The following is a 21,341-nucleotide window of genomic DNA, read 5'->3' on the forward strand; positions in this document are numbered from 1 at the left end:
AGTGCATTTGCCAGATTGCACCCCAAACCCCAAGTCTTGTCCCAGGCACCACATTTCCGAGACTGTGCTGGTGAGGATCTGAGAACCACAGTATCTGGGGAGGAGTTGAGGGGGCTGGAAATAGTGCCCTGAAGAACCGAAGTCATGATCGGGGTCAAACGACATCTTCAAACATTTGAAGGCTTGTCTCATGGAGAAAAGAAGAAGGAATGCTTGGTCTGGAAGGCATAGCTCAGGCACGTGGGTGGAAGGCAAAGCTTACAGATAGAACAGAAATCTGTCTTGGGAGCTAGTGAGGTGTTCTTTGTGGCAGGGTTAGCTCAGAGGCCAGCTCTGACCAGGAGTCAGAAGTCTCCTGTTCTGGTCTTGCTCCAGTGCTGATTCTCTGACCTTGGGTAGGCCAGTAGCTTCTCTGAGGTTTCTTCCTCTCTACTGTGGAAATCACAGTAGCCTCGCTCGCAGGTCGTCCCGAGGATCAGATGGAAATAACATTACCTCCTAAATCTCGGTGGGGGTTGGGGGAGGCCTTTGTCCGCGTCCAGCTTTTTCAGAGCCAGGAGAACGGGTGGTCAGGAGGAGTGCTGACTAACCCCTTGCCACAGCAGAAAATTTCCACTGACCTGCAGTCAGGGACACTTCACTGCCTCTGGCAAGCTTTGCTTTCTGCATATTGGAATGTGCCTGAGGAGTGGCAGTTCACTCCTTTTCCAGATTCCTCAGCCGTGAGTGTATGAACCTAGTTGCCGCTGGTCTGGGAGAACACAGACTTGAGCGGGGTTGATGGTACTTGGAGGGATCAGCCAGGCGTTGCCCCTTCTTGGAGAACCAGCCATGCCATAGGATTGCTTTTCTGTGACCTGAGGATACATTTCCAAGTTGCTCCCTATTTCTTCTCTCATTTACACAGTATAGCCCACCTTCCACGCTGAAGAAACGCACTCTCTGTAAAACGCTTAAAACTCAAGTGCTTTATTTCATAGCTGTCACATGAATGAGGGCAAAGGGAGTGGAGCATCGAGGGATGCTTGCCTAAACATTCAGAACTGTGCTGGCAGAGGGACGATGGCCTTTGCACTGTTGTGGGTTTTTTTGGTGACGGGCTTGATAAAAATGACTTTTTAGCACAAGTGCTTCTCGGTGAAAAGATTTTACTACAGTGCTTAAGTCAGAAATATCAGATAAACACTGAAGTTCAGTGTTGGTGAGTAACTAAGCCTCGGAGGATTTGGACACAGGTTGGCATGGTTATTGTTTGGCAGGTAAACGGTTCAGGAACTTTTTCTTAGGCAGGCATTGTCAAAACAAGGTTGAAGCTAAACCGTCCCCACTGGTTTTACTTATATAGAACTCGCATCGGGACATTTGGCAAGTGTCATTACCACACCTCGTAGCACTTCGTGGTGCCTGATACATAGTAGGTGTGCAGGACGTGGCAACTATTGTTCGAGGTCATGGCTTATGTCCAGCATAGTAATGATTAGTTCTGGGCTTCCTGGGCCAACACAAACCAGGAAGATTCCCTTATTCTTTATTAAGTACTCGACGGTCCAACTTCTAGCATTTGGAGGGCTGTCAATTTGGGGATCTAATCTGGGAATCCAGTAGATATTTGAATGTTACTAATATGTGGTCAGTTCAAAGTGTAGACCAGGATTTCTCAGTCACAGTACTATTGACATTTTGGATATTTCTTTTTTTTTTTCTAAAGATTTTATTTATTTATTTGAGAGAGAGAGAGAGAGAGAGAGAGAGCATGAGAGAGAGGGGAGGGTCAGAGGGAGAAGCAGACTCCCTGCTGAGCAGGAAGCCCGATATGAGACTCGATCCTGGGACTCCAGGATCATGACCTGAGCTGAAGGCAGTTGCTTAACCAACTGAGCCACCCAGGTGCCCCAACATTTTGGATAATTCTTGATTGTAGGGGCTGCTCTGTGCATTGTAGGATGTTTAGCAGCATCCCTGGGCTCTAATCACTAGATAGCTCCTCCCTCCCAATTGTGACAATTAAAAAATGTTTCCAGACATTGCCAGAAGTCCCCAGGGTGACAAAATCACCCCAGTTGAGAACCACTGGTATAGAGAAAGCTGCAAGGTACCCACACTGTCCCTGACCTATAATAATGCTTTTCACACTATGGATTACTCAGTACCAACTAATGCAGGGCTTCTCGACCATGGCTGACCTTGGGAATCCCTCAGGGAGCCTTAAAATATTCCGATGGCTGGGTCCCATCCCAAAGATTCTAATTGGTCTGGGGTGTGGCCTGGACCTTAGGATATTTTAGAAGCTCTTAAGTGCTTCTACTTTTCAGCCAAAAGTGAGACCACAGCATTAGTAGTCATGGAATCAATTTGGTGAAGAACTTCTTTGCTAGCATTTAAAACAATACAGTAGTGCCCCCTTACCTGCAATTTTGCTTTCCATGTTTTTTTTTTTTTTTATTGGTGGTCAGCTGCAGCCTAGAGACAGATGATCCACCTTCTGACAAATTTTCAGGAGGTCAGTGGTAGCCTAACACTGCGTCACAATGCCTGTGTCATTAATCTCACTTCATCTCCTCATGTAGGCATTTTTTTTTAAAGATTTATTTATTTATTTTAGAGAGAGAGAGAGAGAGAGCGCGTACAAGCAGGGGGAGGGGCCGAGGGAGAGAGAGAGAGAATCTCAAGCAGCATCCCGATAAGCGTGGAGCCTAACGTGGGGCTCGATCTCATGACCCTGAAATCGTGACCTGAGCCGAAATCAAGAGTCAGACACAACCAACTGAGCCACTCAGGAGCTCCTCCTCACGCAAGCATTTCATCATCTGACATCATCACAGGGTGAATATAGTATAATAAGATATTTTGAAGGAGACCGCATTCACATAACTTTTATTTATAACATGTTTTAATTGCTCTATTTTATCACTAATTATTAATCTCTTATTGTGTGTCATTTATAAATTAAACGTTATTATAGTTGTGTATGTATAGGGAAAAAATGGTATACATAGGGTTCAGTACTACCTGTGGTTTCAGGCACCCACTGGGTGTCTTGGAAGGTATGCCCCACAGATAAGGGAAGACTACTGTATATACATATAATTGAATGGAAAATATTAAGGCCAGCACAATAGTTAGGATTAGTACTATTTTGTATGTACGTTAAGCTTGAAAACACTGCTGTAAGCGATAGAACCATAAGCAAAATCTGTGTTCTCAACCTGCTTTTTGTCTGGTTATTTATAACCCCTTCAGACACTATTTTGCTTTTTGTTAGTGGTAAATTGTTAATGTGAAATTTAATACATTTATAGTTGTGTGACTTAGGAATTTATGAACCTTTTTGCTGACAATTTGAGGTTTCACCCTGATATTCATAAAATCAGTTATTTTTGCAAAAGCTAGCCAATTAAGATGACATGCATATTTTCACCAACTAAATTTGATTACAGTGCAGCAACAAGATGATAATTTTCCTCCTTTGTATGTGTTAATTATATATACCATGATGTGCTGGGTCAGCAATTGTCTAAATACATCGAGCAAGAATGTGGCACTTGCATAAATCATCCTGAAAGTTTTATGAGGATCAGTCTAACAGCCTCTTGACTTCATTATCTGTGGGTATTTGAGGGTCTTACAAAATAAACGGTAACATACATGCATCTTTCTTCCAGGAAGCAGTGTAATGTGGTAGAAGACTGGCAGTCTCCAGTCATTCTTTTTATCTCCGTGTCCAGGAGAACATAAACCAAAGGGGGATTCTTGCGGTGTCTCCGTGGTGGTGACTGTCGGTAGATGCTATGGTCCTGGGAGACCTAGAAGTCAAGTTTACTTGCTACTGGGACTTTGGCTTGCTTGTCCGGGATCTTGAAGCCCACTACAAGCCCATGACAATACTCACCAAGACTTTCTGCTCGACTTGAAATGCATTACCTGAAATTACTTCAATTTAGATATCAGAAAAAAACAGCAATGATAATTCGCAACGCACTCTGCAGTCTCTCATCACAGAGTTCTTTGAAAATTCTTACGTACATCCTGCATCATTGATAGTTTTGTTGTTTTCTGGGAGAAGTAGCCCTGGGACTGTTTCTTGAATCAGCTGCTGAAATAAGATGATCTGCCTGTATAACAGAGCGAAGAGGTTGGACTGACAAATACCCATTGGTTGATAAGTGCCTTCTGTAATTAAGATTCAGCTCCCAGTGACTGCACCACATTAAATATGTATGTTCCTCTATTCTATTCTATTTCCTCTAGGTGTCTCAGGGTTCCACGGTCCAATTTTCATCAGGAAACTTCTCCTTGTCAGCAGAAACAGAAGAAAGGAGCTTCCCCCATGGAAACGAACATCTGTTAAATTGGGCTCGAAAGGAGTACGGAGCAGTCACTTCATTCACTGAACTCAAGATAGCAAGAAACATTTATATTAAAGTGGGAGAAGGTAAATTTTATGTGGTTTCAATTAATGACTGATTTATGACATCAGTTGTTTTCTTTTCAGAGAGCAGGTGGTTAGGGCAAAGAATCATAGAATTACAGAATGTTGGAGCTGGCAGGGACCCAGGAGATCATTGGGCCTGCTCCCCTCATGCTCGTTCCTTCCCTTTTTCCTTCGGAGGAAATAGGCCTGGTAACAGCCAAGCAGGAAATGGGGAGTAGCATGGTTGACAGAGGAGGAGGTTGTGGTGTAGGGTTTAGAAGACACGCATGCACAGAAGTCAGAGTAAGGGAAGGGTGAGAATCTGAGGTGGGGGAAAGGAGGTGATCGCTAATGGAAAGAACGAAGAGTTGCCAGAATGAGTCAACAGTTAGGGCATCCCTTTCCCTATTAACCTGCAAACATTGGAAGCCAGTGTTAGTTTATGGTCTTGAAACATCAGTTAGATTTTGGACAATAGCAGAGGAAAAGTGTTTGAATATATTTTAATACCCATGACAAGGACAAAATTATTGGAGAACGGAACTGTGTGGCCTTGATCAGAGATGGCCCATTTTAATTTCCTTGCCTTGCAGAAGGATATATATATCTGATCACTCAGCTTGAAGGCCCATTTTTAAAAATAACTTCTTTCATCATTATTTTTAGTTGAGTATATTTGGAGCCCCCCTAAGTTACTAGAAATAACAACTCTTGTGAATGAGTTCTTGTCATAGTCAGGTGATTAGGTGAAAACTGCATTTCACATCGGCAGCGTCCATCTGCTTTCTGTTGAATTCTGCAGCACTTGGCACCTCTAACACAGGCAGCATGACAACACAGCATGGGCTGTTGAATGCTTGCTCTCGGCCCATTCTTATACCTGGGCTGTGTGACAGGTGCAGGAAAGACAGACCCTGATGCTGGAATGTGTGCTGTGTGCAGAGGCCACATCGGGTGCTTTTCCCATGGACCCCACTTAACCTCGCCGGCAGTCCTAGGGGGAAACCGTTATTTCCACCATTTTACAGAGGAGTTAGTGGTGGGTGAAGCTAGCGTGCTCAAATCCACATTATTAGCAAGGGGCGAAGCCAGAATTCAAACCCAGGTTTCCTGACTCTTGAGCCTAATGCTTGTTTTCTGATGCCGTATATTAAGTCTTAGCCAAGTAAGCGCAACCTAAAAATGCAAGCAGGCACCTGGATGGAAAGACTTGTTTTGCAGAGTAAAGAGAAGAGTTTTAGATGAGTGTTGGACTCAAAAAGTTGAAGTTTGTTACTGGACTCTGAGGGTGGTCAGGTAGCTTATAATAGAAGTCAAGTCCCATTGGAACAAAATGAAAAACCTTTTTAACAAAGATTCTAAGCCCTGCCAGTGGTCTGCATTTCTGAAGGAGAACTCTAGTAGCATAAAAGAATGCTGATTACTCACCCTTTGCCCCCCAGAATTTGTTAGAATAAGAAAATGTGTTACAGTAACACTTAGAATGTTGAGCTGTTCTCTTGACAGTGCATGAACTTCCATGTGCAGTCGTCGCCTGCCTTGAGAGTGAGGAGTTTAGTGACGTCCCCAGGGCCACACGCTGAGCCAGGGAAGAACTTAAAGGACCTGGTGTCCAGTCCAGTAAAAGCTGATGACTCCTTGATAACACCTTTGGAGCCCCTGAAACTTGATTCCAGCCACCAATTGGGTACGAGTCACTGGTAGCATGGAGAAGAGCCGTTGGGAGAAATGAGGGTCCTTGGTTAGGTTGGTGGACCACGAGGTGATGTCATCTATCACCATGGATCAGGCTCCACTGAGCAGGACTCATCAGCCAGCTTCCCAGAACGTGACTTGTCTCCACCTTGCTTGAGTCCAGGGATCCCAGCCCATGAGCCTCCTCTTGCTGTATCCCCAGTGGCTCTCAAATATGGTTCCCGCCCCAGCAGCATCCTCATCACCTGGGAACTTATTAGAAATGCCAATTCTTGGGCCCGTCCAAGACTAACTGGACTGAAAACTCTGGGGGTGGGGTCTAGCCACCTGTGTTTTAACAAGCATTCCTGGTGATTCAGATACGTGCTAACATTAGAGAACTGCTACTCTAACCTGCATACCTAGAGTGGAAGAATCAAGGAGTTTCAGTTCTTATCCCAACCAGTCTCGTTAACTGTGAGACTTCAAGCAACCCTCTGATTTGCCACCTATGCCTCAGTTTCCACAGCAAGAAAATGAGGAGTTTGCATTACCCACCATGTTTCCTGAGTCTATCATTCTAGGTTGCAAAGTCATTTGTCAGTCCTTTCCTAAAATACAAGTAAGCATGTGACTTTTTTCCCCAAAAAACTTGCCAGGTTTCTATGCGGGGATTCCCCTTTGTGGTTTCCTTTCTACTTGGCAGTTGGTGTAAGTTTTGATGCCAGGCGTGCGGAAGGTCGTTTGGGGGAAAAAGAACTCATACGCACACATGTGTACACAACAGAGAGTGATCAGCTTATTCAACTTAGTGACAATGGCATCTGGGACCAACCCTTAATACCGGCAACTTTTAAACATTTCCTAGTCACAACGTGGGTGAGTTTTTTGTTATTTGTCTCAAATCTCACATCATTGTGTGTCAATTCAGGAAACCTACACCATGTGCCTACTCTACACCAGATGCAAACCAGGCACACCTGTGAACTGGACGGATCTGCAGGCCAGCGTCCCGAGAGGGTTCTAGTACTTTGAGTTCCAAACTAGCTTTTCTGCGACCCGTACACGCCCCCTCTGATTCTTGATTCCGTTGCAGTCTTGCCACCCCGGTATCATTTTCCATCCTGTGATCTGGGGGAGGCATCCGCAGGCCTGCAGCTGCACAGTGTGCATTCCTCATCTGTTCATCTGGCAAAACCCTCAGCAGATGTGGGGAGGCGGGGGAGGCTGCTCCAGCCGCCGGAGTCAGTGGAGCCCCAGCCTCTTCTCTCTGAGGGTGTCTGTAGGGAAGAACGCAGGGTGAAGAGCCTGCATGCCGGGGCCTCGTGAGCTCCTCTGGTCCCCTCTGGTCTTGACCTGGTGGTGAGGGCGCCAGGGTGCCCAGAGCCAGGATGCCTCCATGTGCGCTGTAGACTTCGGCACGAGGGAGGTGATGCAGGCTTGGTGGGGGTTGGGAGCAGGGCAGCATCAACCCAATCTGGGGACCTCCTGGGCTGATCCCTCTCTCCTGAGTGACACTTGCACATGAATTTGAACCCCAGCATCCCGTCTGTTCAATGAAAGAGGCAGAAGGTTGTTTCATTAACGTGCCAGGGCTCTGATTAATTACCCCTTCTGAAAAAAAGTTTGCTACACCTAGAACTTCCTTGACACTGGTCCCAGCTGTTACACAGCCAGCATTTTCAAGTTATGTTTAAACATTTAAACCACTGGCTGGAAATCCCATCAAGCGCAGTGCTGTGTAAACGGCATGTGTAAACGGGAGTATCTTCAGACTCTCGGTACTTGTATCACTTTCCCTGGTGGAGGTGATGAGCAGCCCTCAGCACAATGAGATGATGTTTGTGAAAGCACCTTGTAAAATGTAAAGTATTACCAAAGTGTTAGTCATCTGCGTCAAGATTGTGAGAAAGAGTGAAAGTCTGCCCTCACTGTTTACCCCAAACTCCTTCCTTCAGTCTTTAGATCTGTAGTGTTGTGGTGAATAAATATGAGGGAATGACTAATTCTCACTAGCAGGCCAGAGAATTAATTAGGTGGTTGGTTCTCCTATTAATTGAAATAACAAATATCCAAGGAGGAGCATATCTGGGGAATAGGAATGAACAAATATCCAAGGAGGAGCCTGTCTGGGGAATAGGAAATAACAAATATCCAAGGAGGAGCCTATCTGGGGAATAGGAATGAACAAATATCCAAGGAGGAGCATATCTGGGGAATAGGAAATAACAAATATCCAAGGAGGAGCATGTCTGGGGAATAGGAATGAACACATATCCAAGGAGGAGCATGTCTGGGGAATAGGAAATAACAAATATCCAAGGAGGAGCATATCTGGGGAATAGGAAAGAACACATATCCAAGGAGGAGCATGTCTGGGGAATAGGAAATAACAAATATCCAAGGAGGAGCATATCTGGGGAATAGGAAAGAACACATATCCAAGGAGGAGCATGTCTGGGGAATAGGAATGAACACATATCCAAGGAGGAGCATGTCTGGGGAATAGGAATGAACACATATCCAAGGAGGAGCATGTCTGGGGAATAGGAATGAACACATATCCAAGGAGGAGCATGTCTGGGGAATAGGATAGATCATGATTTCAGGAGCGCATATGCAGGCTGTGAACTACCTATTGGATTTTATGTGCTTGGTAGACAGAAGACAACACAAGTCTGGAGCTCAGAAAAGAGAGTGATGATCAAGGGGCAGGTTGAAGCCCTGGGAGTGATGGAGATCATCTGGGAAGAACGTGAGATGAAACGGGGATTGAGGAAGGAACAGGGTTCTTAGCCTTGGTTTTGTATCAGAATCAACTATGGAGCTCTTCAAAAAGAAAGCTTCCTAGGCATCCCCCACCCCCACCCCAGGTCTTCCAAATCAGAATCTCTGGGGTGGGGTCCCGAATGGGTGAATTCTGGTGTGCACTGAAGATTGAGGATTGCTGGTGTTTAACGAATGGGCAGAGGAGGAGGAGCCAGGGAGAGGGACGAGAGATAGGTCAGAGGAAGTGGACGAAGACAAAGCAGTGTCACAGAGAACAGGAAAGGACAAGCTTTAGACCCAAAGAGGCCAATAGAGTTGGTCAGTAGGAGGTCACTGGTGACGATATGGGAGGCATTTCAGCACCATGGCTGAGGAGTTCTAAGGCACTTCCTAGGGCTTGTGGTTCCCTGGGTCCTGAACCTGCTCAGTGTCACTGTCGCCTTCTTCCCTTCGATTCTAGTTACCACATAGCTCAGCCGTTTGACGGATTGTCCTGGGCTTCTTGACTTTCAGATCAAGTGTTCCCTCCCACGTGCAACATAGGGAAGAATTTTCTCTCGCTCAATTACCTTGCTGAGTACCTTCAGCCCAAAGCAGCAGAGGGTTGTGTGATATCCAGCCAGCCCCAGGATAAGGAAGTACACATCATTGAGTTAATTACCCCCAACTCTAACCCCTACAGGTAAGTGAGTGTGATTGTGATTGTGTGTGTGTGTGTGTGTGTGTGTGTGTGTGTTTTGAACTGAGAGGAGATGAAAGAGGTGCCTGGATGGTGCAGTCAATTAAGCGTCCAACTCTTGGTTTCTGCTCAGGTCATGGTCTCCCGGTCATGACATTGAGCCCCGTGTAGGGCTCCTGGCTCAGCGCAGAGTGTGCTTGAGAGTCTCTCCCTCTCCCCTTACCCCTCCCCCCGCTTGCTCTCTCTCTCTCAAATAAATAAGTAAATAAAATCTTAAAAAAGAGAGAGAGATGAAAATAAAGATCTTTACTGACTTGAGGCAGAGAGAGGTACAACCCTTCTTGTGTAGAAGGTTAGATGCTTTGGGTGAATTAACAGAAGTTTTGAAAAAGGGAGTGAAGGCACCAATGGTGTATTTTATTTTCTTCATCTGTCTCTAGATCCCCTATATTCTAGATAAGTTTCTGAAGCCTCTTCTGAACTTCTGGACACTGATGTCTCCTTTGAGGTTATCCCTGATAAAAAATAATTACATGCCTTATTAACATAATTATAATTTTAATAACATTCTGTTTTTAATAAAATTCTGTTCCTAGTGTTCTAGTAGCATATTTGCACTCAGACTTTAAAGCTTTGTGTGTGTGTGTGTGTGTGTGTGTAGGTGTGACCCTTCATGGTGACACACCAGAGAGCCATTAGATACAACCTGCCTCTCGCTTGTGTTCTTTTTCTCCTTCTTCTACCCTCAGCTTCTTGCCCCAGGACTAAAAATTTAACTCTCCCCGTCAAGAATGATTAGGGAATTAAAAAAGAGAATAAAAGAGGAAAAGTGGCTCTTTCTCCCACTTTAGCCTGCATTCCTGTGGACTAGTGACTTAAAATGTAAATTTATACTGTAGAGGGATTTCAAAGTTAAAATTCTAATCAAATTTTGCTTTCAAAATGAATAAACTACACATCAGTTTTGGGAAGATTCCATTCGGTCCCACATGAAGAATTTTGTGGAAAATTTAAAAGAGAACAGGAATAGAAGCAATCTGGCAAATGTGCTTAGATATTAAGCCTTAGGCTTCATTTGAGTATATCATTCATCATATGCTTTACAAGTGTGTAAAACCAAATGGAAAGAAATACTTTCCTTTAAATTCAGAATGACAGAAATGTTATTGTTTGGTTAAAAAAAATCTCTTTTATACTGAATTCTTAGAAGTTTGGGTTGTGTTCATCAATTTTCCAGTAATCACTTGGTTGGCCATCTGTTTTCTTTATTTTAATAACTGTATATCCAGAAGTTTGGGAAAGTAAATACAGATATGATTCTGTAGCTAATGTTAATGGCTTAAGCAAACCTTATATAAGTCAAATTTTCTAGCCTTTCACTTATTTTATCTGAAGTGTCCTAGTTTGGTTTTTTTGTTTGTTTGTTTGTTTGTTTTGTTTTTATTACCAGGCCTCCCTCCTCCCTGCCACCTTCCTTACCAAACTGGCACTTAAATTTCTGGTTTTGAAGGATTTTGAGCATATAGGAAATTGGAAAGTTACACATTGAAGGTGTTGAAGGTTGAAAAGCAACAATTCTGCTTTAAAAGTAAACAACTCTGGTTGCCCAAGTCCATTTCAAACAGTGGATGCATTAAGTAACCATCTTTTTTTTTTTTTTTCCTAAAGAAGGAGAAAAATTTTAGTGTCCAATTATCAGCAGGCATATTTGTCTATTGTTATGTAAAACCATTTTGTTTTGTGTGCACTAACAATCTGTTTTGCACATGTCATTTGCCTGGGATCAAGTCCAGCTTTTTAATCAACTGGCCAGACACTGGAAACATGAAGACTTGGAAGAGAGGAGAGAGTTGCAACTTTCTGGCATTTGGGTCCTAACTTTGCCTTTGTTTTCCATTCACAGTGCTTTCCAGGTGGACATAATAATTGACATAAGACCTTCTCAAAAGGACCTTGAGGTGGTCAAAAATCTCATCCTGATCTTGAAGTGCAAAAAGTCTGTCAACTGGGTGATCAAGTCTTTTGATGTTAAGGGAAACCTGAAAGTTGTTGTAAGTTGGTCGAGCATTTCTTTGTTTTGATGCATGGCAGCAATTTAAGCTGTGCTTATGTGTGTTATTTTTGTGAAGTTTCTGCTTCTCTGAGCTCTCTCTGTTGTTTTTCACTTTGTGAAATAGGCTGCTCCTTGGTTTCTCCTGATAAGGGCAGACAGTGTGGTGGTTAAAAGCGTGGCCTCTGGGGTCAAGATCGAGATGTGAGTCCAGACTCTGCCATTTAAAAACGGTGACCTTGGGCGAGTCCCTTAACCTCTCTGGACCCTGTTGCCTCATTTGTGAAATTCCTGACGTGTATGAGTGTAGTTTCCAGTCAGAGTAAGTGTAGAATAACTTGCATAATGGGGCCTTTCATGGCTGACAGTCCTGTAAGGGCCTCAGTGTCGTGGTACTGAATATCAGCTCTTACTTTGGGGTGAGGTATTTAGGGAAGGTGTGGAAAATTGGGCTGACCCCAGCTCATACTGTTGACTTTTCTTTTTGAGATAAGTACATGCTATTGGCGTGTCTTTTTGCTTCTTCTAACTTCTGAGAGAGAAACACTGATAAAAGAATCACAGTAACGGAGAGGTTAGTGAAATGATACAGGAAAAGTACCCCCAGCCTATTCCCTAAGCATTATTTTCATGAAGGAAATATACTTAAGAAGTTTAATTGGTTGGTGTGATAGGCAAACAGCAGCTAATCTCCTGAGAAGTCGAATGTTGAAATTCAGTAAAATAAATTTTTTTAAAGATTTATTTCTTTATTTGAGAGAGAGAGTGGGGGAAAGCTTAGAAGGAGAGGAGAGAGAATCTCAAGCAGACTCCGTATTAAGTGAGGAGCCTGACACGGGGCTCGATCCCACAACCCCGGCATCATGGCCTGAGCTGAAACCAAGAGTCGGACGCTTAACCAACTGCACCACCCAGGTGCCCCAAAATAAATCTTTTTCAAATATTTTTAGGAAGATAACTGTTTGACAGAATATTGCACAAATTACATTGAAAGTTAAAGGAAAACTCCCCCTCTTCATTTTCAGGAATATAACTATCTTAGCATCTCTTTTATAGATTTCAGTTTTTGTGCATTGTCTTTTTAAAAAATTGTGTCTGATTCCTTTTTCAGTACCTGCATTGTATCAATTGGAGAGGATTTTATGTTTTCAGTATTTGGGGGGGAGGGATGCCTTTGGTTTGGGTGTTATTTATCCTTAAGTGTGATACAGCAGTGAACAAAGCCGCTGCTCCCCTAGGTACCATCATGCATGAGCACTCACCAGAGGCAGCAGGCAAAGCCACGAGCATACACATCTTAATTTTAAAGTAATCGTTTCTGGTTCCTGTGGGTTTTTTTTTTTTTTTTAAACTTTGAGAGGATCCAAATAAACCATCGTGTGTAAGGGTGATCCATTAATTTGGTGTCGAGAACAAAGCCCAGCCGTGATTTTCTGAAGTCAGAGCTGTTTTGATTGCTTTCCCTGGCATGGCATGAGGGGTGTTGGTGACCCGGGGTGTCTACAGCATTTGCTGCCTGGCACACCAACCAAATGTTTTTAATTTTCAGAATAACAAAAACAGGAAAGGGAATCATGCTTTGAAAGGCAAAAACATACGGTACATTTTAATTCCCTGCTGGAGCTGTGTAAATGTTCTTTCGGCTCTGACCCTTCAGTGGCTCTCTCTGTACCTGAGCATGTGTTCCTGGAGTTCGCTGTGAATGCCTTCACTTTTCATATGAATAAGGAAGGCTAGAAATGAGATTGCTCATCCCAGTGCAAGATCTGTTTATATTCCCCTCTTTGGCTGTACTCCTGTTCCAGGCCAATTTTGGACAATGCATGACAACATTACTAAACAATTAGGTAATGTTGCATGATGTTCTTTTTTATTCTCCCAATCCGTTTCATGCTTTGTGATTTCCTAACTCCCAGTCTCAGATGTGAATTCTGCCTGTGCTATGAGGGGAAGGTACCTGCTACTAAAAAAACATACACTCATGCTTAGAAAGGGGATGGGGTTTATAGTGGCCTTGTTCATAGTATTTTCTTCAGAGATAGCCTGGTAGAGTGGCAAGAACCATGGCTTTGGTGCCTGACAGGGCTGGAATCAAATCCCATTTCTGATTGCCATTCCTCTTAGTTGGTAGAGGAATGACAATCCTTAGTTGATAGTCTGTGGCCTCACCTACGAAACGGATATGATGACAGTACTCACCTCGAGAGTTCTTGTGAGGTATGGTAGAGTTCGTTCATTCCTTCATTCATTTATTTACTCATTCAACAAACGTTTGTCAGGTGCCTACTGGGTATTTCATCTAAAGCACTTGCCACACTGGGTGTACATGGTGGTCTCCACCATACGTGCTATTTCTGTGCACCTCAGGGTTCCCCTCTCTAATCAGGGAATAATAATGCCCATCTCCTTATATTTTACAGGAGAATTAAAGAACATATGTAAAGCTTCTAGCACAATGCTTGCCATAAAAAGGGAGTTCATCTTCCTTCCACAAGCAATTTTTCAAAAATTTGTCTATAAGAGCAACTTCTCTAAACAAAGTGAAAAACAAAATGTCTACTAAAAGAATTATAAGGAACTTGATGGGGTAAATGTAAAGAAGCGCCCCATTAAACATGAATGGCATGTGTGTGCTTGTAGGGGGTGGGGCATGGGGCAGAATGCACCCTCCAAATGACAGAATGGTCCAAAGAGATGCAAAGGGCAGGACTGTGGACAAGAACGGGAATACTAGAAGCATCCGCAATGCCCAGCTCTGGCTCTTTCTTCAGGTCCCCTATGGACCATGCATAATCACATTTTGGAAGAACCTCTGAAACATAAAAGAATGGATGGAGGAAACTTACTAGAAATTTTTTGTTATACTATTTCAAATGGCCTCAGCACTTCAGAGTTGATGATAGGCAGCTTGTTCTTAGAAAAGACATGTTTTAATCCCAGTGGGAATATGCATTACATCTCTGACCAACCTCTCCCCCTCCACCATCAGTTCTGATGCAAGTGTGTGTTTGGCAGTGGAGGGGAAGGGGGGAGGGAGGTGCTTGGACTCTACCTAGCTCACCATCCTTCACAAAGATGTGGCTGAAACATAGTGGTGGTATTTGGAGGACCACCCCCCCCCCCAGAAAACTCCCATTTGGAGTAGCTACACTGAAGCCTTGGAAAAGCCTGGGGACTCCCAGAAATACAGGGTGAGGAATTCGCTCATTGCTGGGAAGGAACCAACTTGCCAAGCCTTGCTGTTTTACAAATGTGTAGATAGATTTCTAGCTTTGTAAGTCCCGAGGTGTAATCAATATGAGTTGTATTGACAGCTCCTAGATTTAATGTGGAAAGGTGTAAACAAATCATTCCATACTGGTACCAAAGAGACAGGTGGCAGTTGTGATGATAGTATTCTGGAAATACAGTATTTTCTCAGCTGTCCAACAACATAAAAGACTAGGGCAGATGAGGCCAAGCAGTCCTGTTTAGGCCAGTGTTGCAAGTCCAGCCAACCAAAATGACATGCTGCTTTGAAAGGCTAGAAGCTGCGCCTAAGAAACTAAGTTTTAAGAACGAATTGGATCCTTCTTTATCTCATCTTAGTTTAGTTTTTTTTTTTTTAACCCTTCCTTCCCCCAGGACGTTTTCTCTGAATCAAAGTAAGAGCTAGAAGATTCCAAACCTGTGAAACTGAGTTTTTCACAAATGGCTGCGAAGCATGGTTCCTTTGCATGCATGATTGTGACTGGCCAGTCACGCAGCTTCGCAGCTTTGGAGAAGCACTTTGGGTAACAGAAAAATACCCTGGGGGAGAGCCTTTGAGCTTTGAATTGAAAATATGTGTCCTCAGCCAATATCCCACAACCAAAGAGGCCAAGAGAGCTTAGAGCCTGTGAATCTTCTATGGTTTTGCAGTGGGAAAGGATTAATATTTAGTCCTGTTAGGGGCAAATAGAATGGGAAACAAATGAGGAATTTGGGAAAAAATGCTGCATGTATGCAGGAAAAAATAATTGGGCATGGAAATTAAAGTGATCTTTATACGGCATGAAAATGGTCTGATCTGCGTGCTGGAAGGGCTTGCCAGCCTTGTTGGAGCAGTTGTTGAAAAGGTGGTGCCTTCGTTTTGGCACCTCCCCTACAGCATTCAGCTCCCTCGCATCTGACAAGATCACTGTCCTAGGAGCCAGGTGATGTGGAAATTTACCATCCGTGTCTTGGTTACTCAGTCCTTTCTTGGAAGGATTTCTATCATTCACTATTCATTTTGTAACTAATTACCAAGTGAAAGTCAACTTGTATTGTGGGATGAAATATTGGTTAGAGAGACAGTAACCCAAATTAAGGAATTAATATTTAAAAGACAAAATCTAAGCATATACAGTTAATAAACTTGACAGATGAATACAGTGACAGGATCACTAAATTGATCATAAATTATAACTGCAATATCAGTATGGTTATTTCACCATATGGAATTTAATAGTTTACAAAGATGAGACGGTCTCCACAGTGAAGTAACTAGGTTGTGACTTCTTTCATTTAAATCTAGGGTACAGGAGATAGAAGCAGGGACATATTTTTGGCAGGATAACATGCACATCTGTATATTTTATACATCATTTTAAGTAAAAATAAGGGAAAGTTTGATATGTATGCATATATAATTTAAAACATTAAACTAACTCTGGTAACATATTAGGTATACTTAGTATGTAGCTACTTAGCGATCATTGGGTTATTTTTATCAATATAAGCAACCCAAATGGTATGATCAAACAGCATGAATAGATTTCTTTTAATCTGCTATTAAAGATTTTCATGCCAGTGTCCTTAGTCCAAGGAAAATAGGGATCAAAAGAATAAATAGTTCCTTCATCTACAATATGTAGAATCTGTTTGTTTCAGCTATTCAATTCTTATTTAAAGCACTGTTTAGTTTTAGACTCATGAGTGAAATTTTGCTGTTATCTTTAGGCTCCTAACAGTATTGGCTTTGGGAAAGAGAGTGAAAGATCCATGATAATGACCAAATCAATAAGAGATGACATTCCTTCAACCCAAGAGAATCTGGTCAAGTGGGCTTTGGACAACGGCTATAGTCCAGTAACATCATATACAGTGGCTCCTGTGGCTAACAGATTCCATCTTCAGCTTGAAAACAATGGTAAGTGTGATTTTTTTTTTTCCTCAAGTAAAAATATCCACCAAATGAGGCTTTCCAATGAGGAACTCTCATTTCAGCTTATATGGTGCTGTTGTTCTGTTGTAAATTTTGATGATTCATTTGACTACTATAAAGCTTAAGGTTATCTAGAATTGTGATAGATTATTTTGAGGAAACGGTCTTTGGTACAGATTTCTCACTAACAGAGTTGATTGCATGTTGGAGAACTTCGTTGTAGATCAAATAATTCACTGTGATTACATTAGGAGCAAATTAGCCTGGATTCTTCTCTCAGAAGTGCCTACTAATCACTTACAGCTGAGGTACAGCTGCTCCTACCACAGGGGAGAAGTCCTAGGTCAAGCTGTATCTTGCAGGACAGTAGTCACCAGGCACTTTCTCGATCTCACCCAGAGGGAACACAGGAGTTCTTACCCCAGTTGGATGGAGCAGAAAATGGAATATTAACAGGTTCTTGAGGTTTTTCCAGAGCCTTGTAGCTAGCGAGACTCAAATCCCAAGTTTTCTGATCCCCAGACCTGTTCCTTACCCCAGTGGTACTGCTACCAAGTGTGAGTACGGGCCACTTACTCACCGTTTCAGGGGGAAGTTGCTTAACCTCTGAGCCTCAGGTTCCTCCTCAGTAATATGGGAGAAAAAACAGGCCCTACCTCAAAGAGTTGTGAAGGTTTCTATCCACGTACAAATTAAACACCTTCTAAAGCTCTGATTTCTTTTGGATCCATACGGCTGTGCCATCTTTTTCCAAAAGATAGTATTGAAGGAGAGTTCATGTCCTCTGGTTATCTTCACTTCCTGCTCCCACTGAGGTGGACTGACCTCAGGCATTGGCTTTGAGACTGGATATGGACAACACTGGGAAAATTTTTCTTCCCTAAATTGTTGAAAATAGGACAGAACACTGAGCATTAATTATATGGAGATATGTCTCTCCCTTTCAAGGAGTAAGTGTGCCTAAGCAACTTTCTCTTTTCAGGACTAGGTCCTAAAAGGCCAGGATGCCTAGATAGCTGTTGGAATTTAGTAGGCAGAAAGGAGATGGCGAATAATTTTAAAATGCCAATATTGTTTCAAGAATTCCTTAGAGAAATTATTCTAAAGAATCTCTAGATTCAAGGGAGGTATTTCAGTGGCCCAATAATATATTGGGACAATAATGTTCTTATTCAAATCATAGATTTGTATAGCTTGTAGAGCCTTAGAAGTTATCTAGTCCAATGGTTCTCGACCTTGGGTGTACATTGGAACCATACAGAGAGCTTTAAACATATTAATGATTAGGTTCCACTCCAGAGAGTCTGATTTTTATTTGACCTGGGGTACAGCCTGGGTATAGGGAATTTTTTTCAGTTCCCCAAATAATTTTAATGTGCAGCCAAAGTAGAGAACTATTGATCTAATCCAACCTCAATTTTAAAAATTAGAAAACCAAGACACAGAGAAATAAGCCATTGGCCCCAAGCCACTCAGTCAGTTAGAAAGAACACCAGGACTAGAATTCAGACTTCCAGATCCCCATCTCTTTTACACATTGCTTGTGAAGAGTCGTTTTACGCATGCCCATTCTGTGCTAGTTCCCCTTGTTCTTCCGTCTAATGATGATGATTGTGGCCTGGTATCAAACACTGACGATGTTTTGCCTTCTTCTTTCACCACCAGAGGAAATGAGAGATGAGGAAGTCCATACCATCCCTCCTGAGCTACGGATCTTGCTGGACCCTGTCGCCCTGCCTGCCCTGGAGAACCCACCCATCCGAGGAGGGGGAGGCCGAAATGGAGGTTTCCCCTTTCCCTTCCCTGACATCGCCAGGAGAGGCCAGAAGGAAGGAGGAGAAGATGGGATCCCCCGGCCAAAGGCCCCGGTCATCCCCAGCATACAACTGTTTCCTGATCCCACAGAGCCCGAGGAGGTGCAAGGGAACATGGAGGTTGCCCTGTCAGTCAGATGTGATGATGAGAAGATGATCGTGGCTGTAGAAAAAGATTCTTTTCAGGTCATTGCAATTTCTTAGAGAAGAGAAAGCCACCTCCTTTTCCCTCTTGCGCCAGTGTGTGTTAGTTATTTCCTTCTCTTTCTTTCACTTTTGAACTCTGGGGACTTGATACTGTTTTCTCAGTTGGATGGACTCACTTCCCCTTGGCTGGGAGTCTCACTCGGGTCCTGTTGTTCTCAGTTGAGGGGGGTTCCAGATCCTCATGTGTCAATATTTTGGTATTGAATTTCCAAGGCCAACAAACACAATCCTTGGTAGGTTGGGAGGAGGCGAGCAGGGAGGGGAAACGCAGGCCTCCAGCAACCAATACTGTATGGGAAGACTGGGCAAAACGTGCTCCCCGTGTGCTGCAGACCTGCCTGTGGGCCCCCCCTTTATGTCTTTGGTGGTGGTTGTTTCAGGCCAACAGCTACTCAGGGATGGAGCTCACCCTGTTGGATCCTACCTGCAAGGCCAAGATGAATGGCACCCACTTCATTTTGGAGTCTCCCCTGAATGGCTGTGGTACTCGTCACCGGCGGTCAGCCCCAGATGGTGTGGTTTACTATAATTCCGTGAGTGTTCTCTAAAACAAAGCTTGGCCCTTTGCCACAGCCTTGCCAGGTGTTACCTTAAAATTAGCCTTAAAGTTTCTATGACCATGAGCAGGGGCGTGTACCCCAGGCCTAAACAAAGCCAAGCGTCAGTTCTCAACAAAATGGGATGTACTTTGACCCTGAGTCTACACAACTGAGCTAACCAGCTACATGGTCTCTGTGGCCTCATTTGAGTTTTGTCCAGAGATGGGAGGACATCTCCTTTCCTCATGAACAAAAGAACCAAGAGAAATCCGAAAACGGCTCTCAAGAAATTATTAAGTCTCTCTCCACCTCTGAGAAAGATCTTACAATGAAGCAAATCAGGAGATTTGCTACTTTTGACGTTACCCAAAGCGAGATTACATAGATTTCCCCAATGATAACCACTGCAATAGCTAACCTACACTTTTCAGAAATCCTTCTCGTCAGCTCATTCATCTAAATCTTTTTTCTTCAGATTAAGCCAATTCTTGCAGAAATATACACTAGGCAGTGAATATTAAAAGAATTTGAAACATGAAATTTCACAAGTACTTTATAGTGTTAATTTTGCGGTTCAGGTTATACTTTTGACGGCAAAAATAAGGCTCATAAATCCCCGAGTTCAGCTTTGGCATGGGACAGGGTGGGTGGGACTGTCATTCATGTCCGTCCCACTGCCCTTCAGTAGATGCACTTGACCCATCCAGAAGAAAGACTGGAGATCAGGTGCTCTGTCAGGGTGGCTCACGTGGGCACTGACTCTCCTATGGACCCAAGTTTATTATTCTTCAGACATAGAGTGTTTGAGCTGGAAAGAACCTTCAGATGATCTCATTCAACTTCCTCATTTCACAGGTGAGGAAATTGAACTCCCGGGAATTAAGAGACTTGCTTAGATTTGAGGAACTAGTTAATGGCAGAGCCAGGACTGAATCCAGCTTCCTGACCTCTCATCCACTAATCTTTCCCTGACACCAGGCTGGCCCAGCTAATCTCCCTTTGTTACTGGAATCATTTATTAACCTTTGACCTCTATGATGAACACCCTCCTGCCAATTCCAACACTAAATTTTCTTACATTATCCAGTTTTTCCAGATATAATGAATGGCATATATCACTGATATACTTGATTTTGGAATTTTAAATTTATGACTAAATTAACACCAATAAGAGGCTATGGTAATCTGTTAAGTGAAACAAACAAACAAACAAACAAAAATTTGCCTCGGAAGAGAAAGGTGTATCTTAAGCCCTTAAAATCCCTTTCTTCTCATGGGGTGTGTGTGTGTGTGTGTGTGTGTGTGTGTGTATGTATGTATATTATGATGATGATACGTAGGGTAAGCAATGTCCTGGGTACTTGGCTTCAATTCCATCAATACTTCTTTCTGCAGAACTGGTAAAGAATGGAGAAGTGGTTTTCCTACATTCCCTTCCCATGCTCTTCCCTTCAGTGAATATTGTAGCTGTTCCAATTATAACTGTAGCAATTTTCTGACTTAATACATATTTTTGTTTTGCACCATATTCAAAAATCTAAGCCCATGAAATAAAACCAAACAAAAAATGTGAGTATTCTCTAAATGCAAAGAAATTAAGATTTTATTTATGGAGTCATGGTCCTCAGGTGAATTTTACATGTTATCTAGAACTAACCTAGGAATAGTCATTTCAACTAACATTAAGATAGATTGTCATAGATAAAAACATGATTCTTTCCTGCATCTGTACCATACACAAAGATATGGGGGAGGAAATGAGGAAAAGATAGAGGAGTACAGAGAAAAGATGAGGAGACTAGCTCAATAGTAAACATTAGGTACTTAGTTTCCAACTCACACTTTATACAAATCTTGATGGGTACAAATAAGAAAAGTTCTTTGAATTAGCTTACTCTTAGTATTTGTTAGAATTTTTGATGTAAAGAGAAGCCCCCTCCCTTCCAGTGTAGACTGGCCTACTGACAACCCCGTTCAGCCCTATTTCAGTGCCTAGTTTTTTCCCACTGTTTGAAACGTCTTATTTTTCAC

General features: G+C 42.9%; 1 protein-coding gene across 1 annotated transcript in view; it reads left to right on the forward strand.

Moving 5' to 3' along the window:
• The window catches only part of TGFBR3 (transforming growth factor beta receptor 3), a 196,519-nt gene that overhangs the window by 141,846 nt on the left and 33,332 nt on the right, over positions 1-21,341 (forward strand). Inside the window, exons 5-10 of the mRNA XM_028087662.1 lie at positions 4,249-4,432; positions 9,368-9,536; positions 11,437-11,584; positions 16,546-16,735; positions 18,416-18,750; positions 19,152-19,304. Of these exons, the coding sequence (XP_027943463.1) occupies positions 4,249-4,432; positions 9,368-9,536; positions 11,437-11,584; positions 16,546-16,735; positions 18,416-18,750; positions 19,152-19,304 (1,179 nt within the window). The remainder of the gene's footprint in view (positions 1-4,248; positions 4,433-9,367; positions 9,537-11,436; positions 11,585-16,545; positions 16,736-18,415; positions 18,751-19,151; positions 19,305-21,341) is intronic.

This window comes from Eumetopias jubatus, unplaced genomic scaffold (genome assembly GCF_037043125.1).
Source record: "Eumetopias jubatus isolate StellerSeaLion01/CBP00866 unplaced genomic scaffold, mEumJub1_p1.0 scaffold_4, whole genome shotgun sequence".
NCBI classification, from domain to species: domain Eukaryota; kingdom Metazoa; phylum Chordata; class Mammalia; order Carnivora; family Otariidae; genus Eumetopias; species Eumetopias jubatus.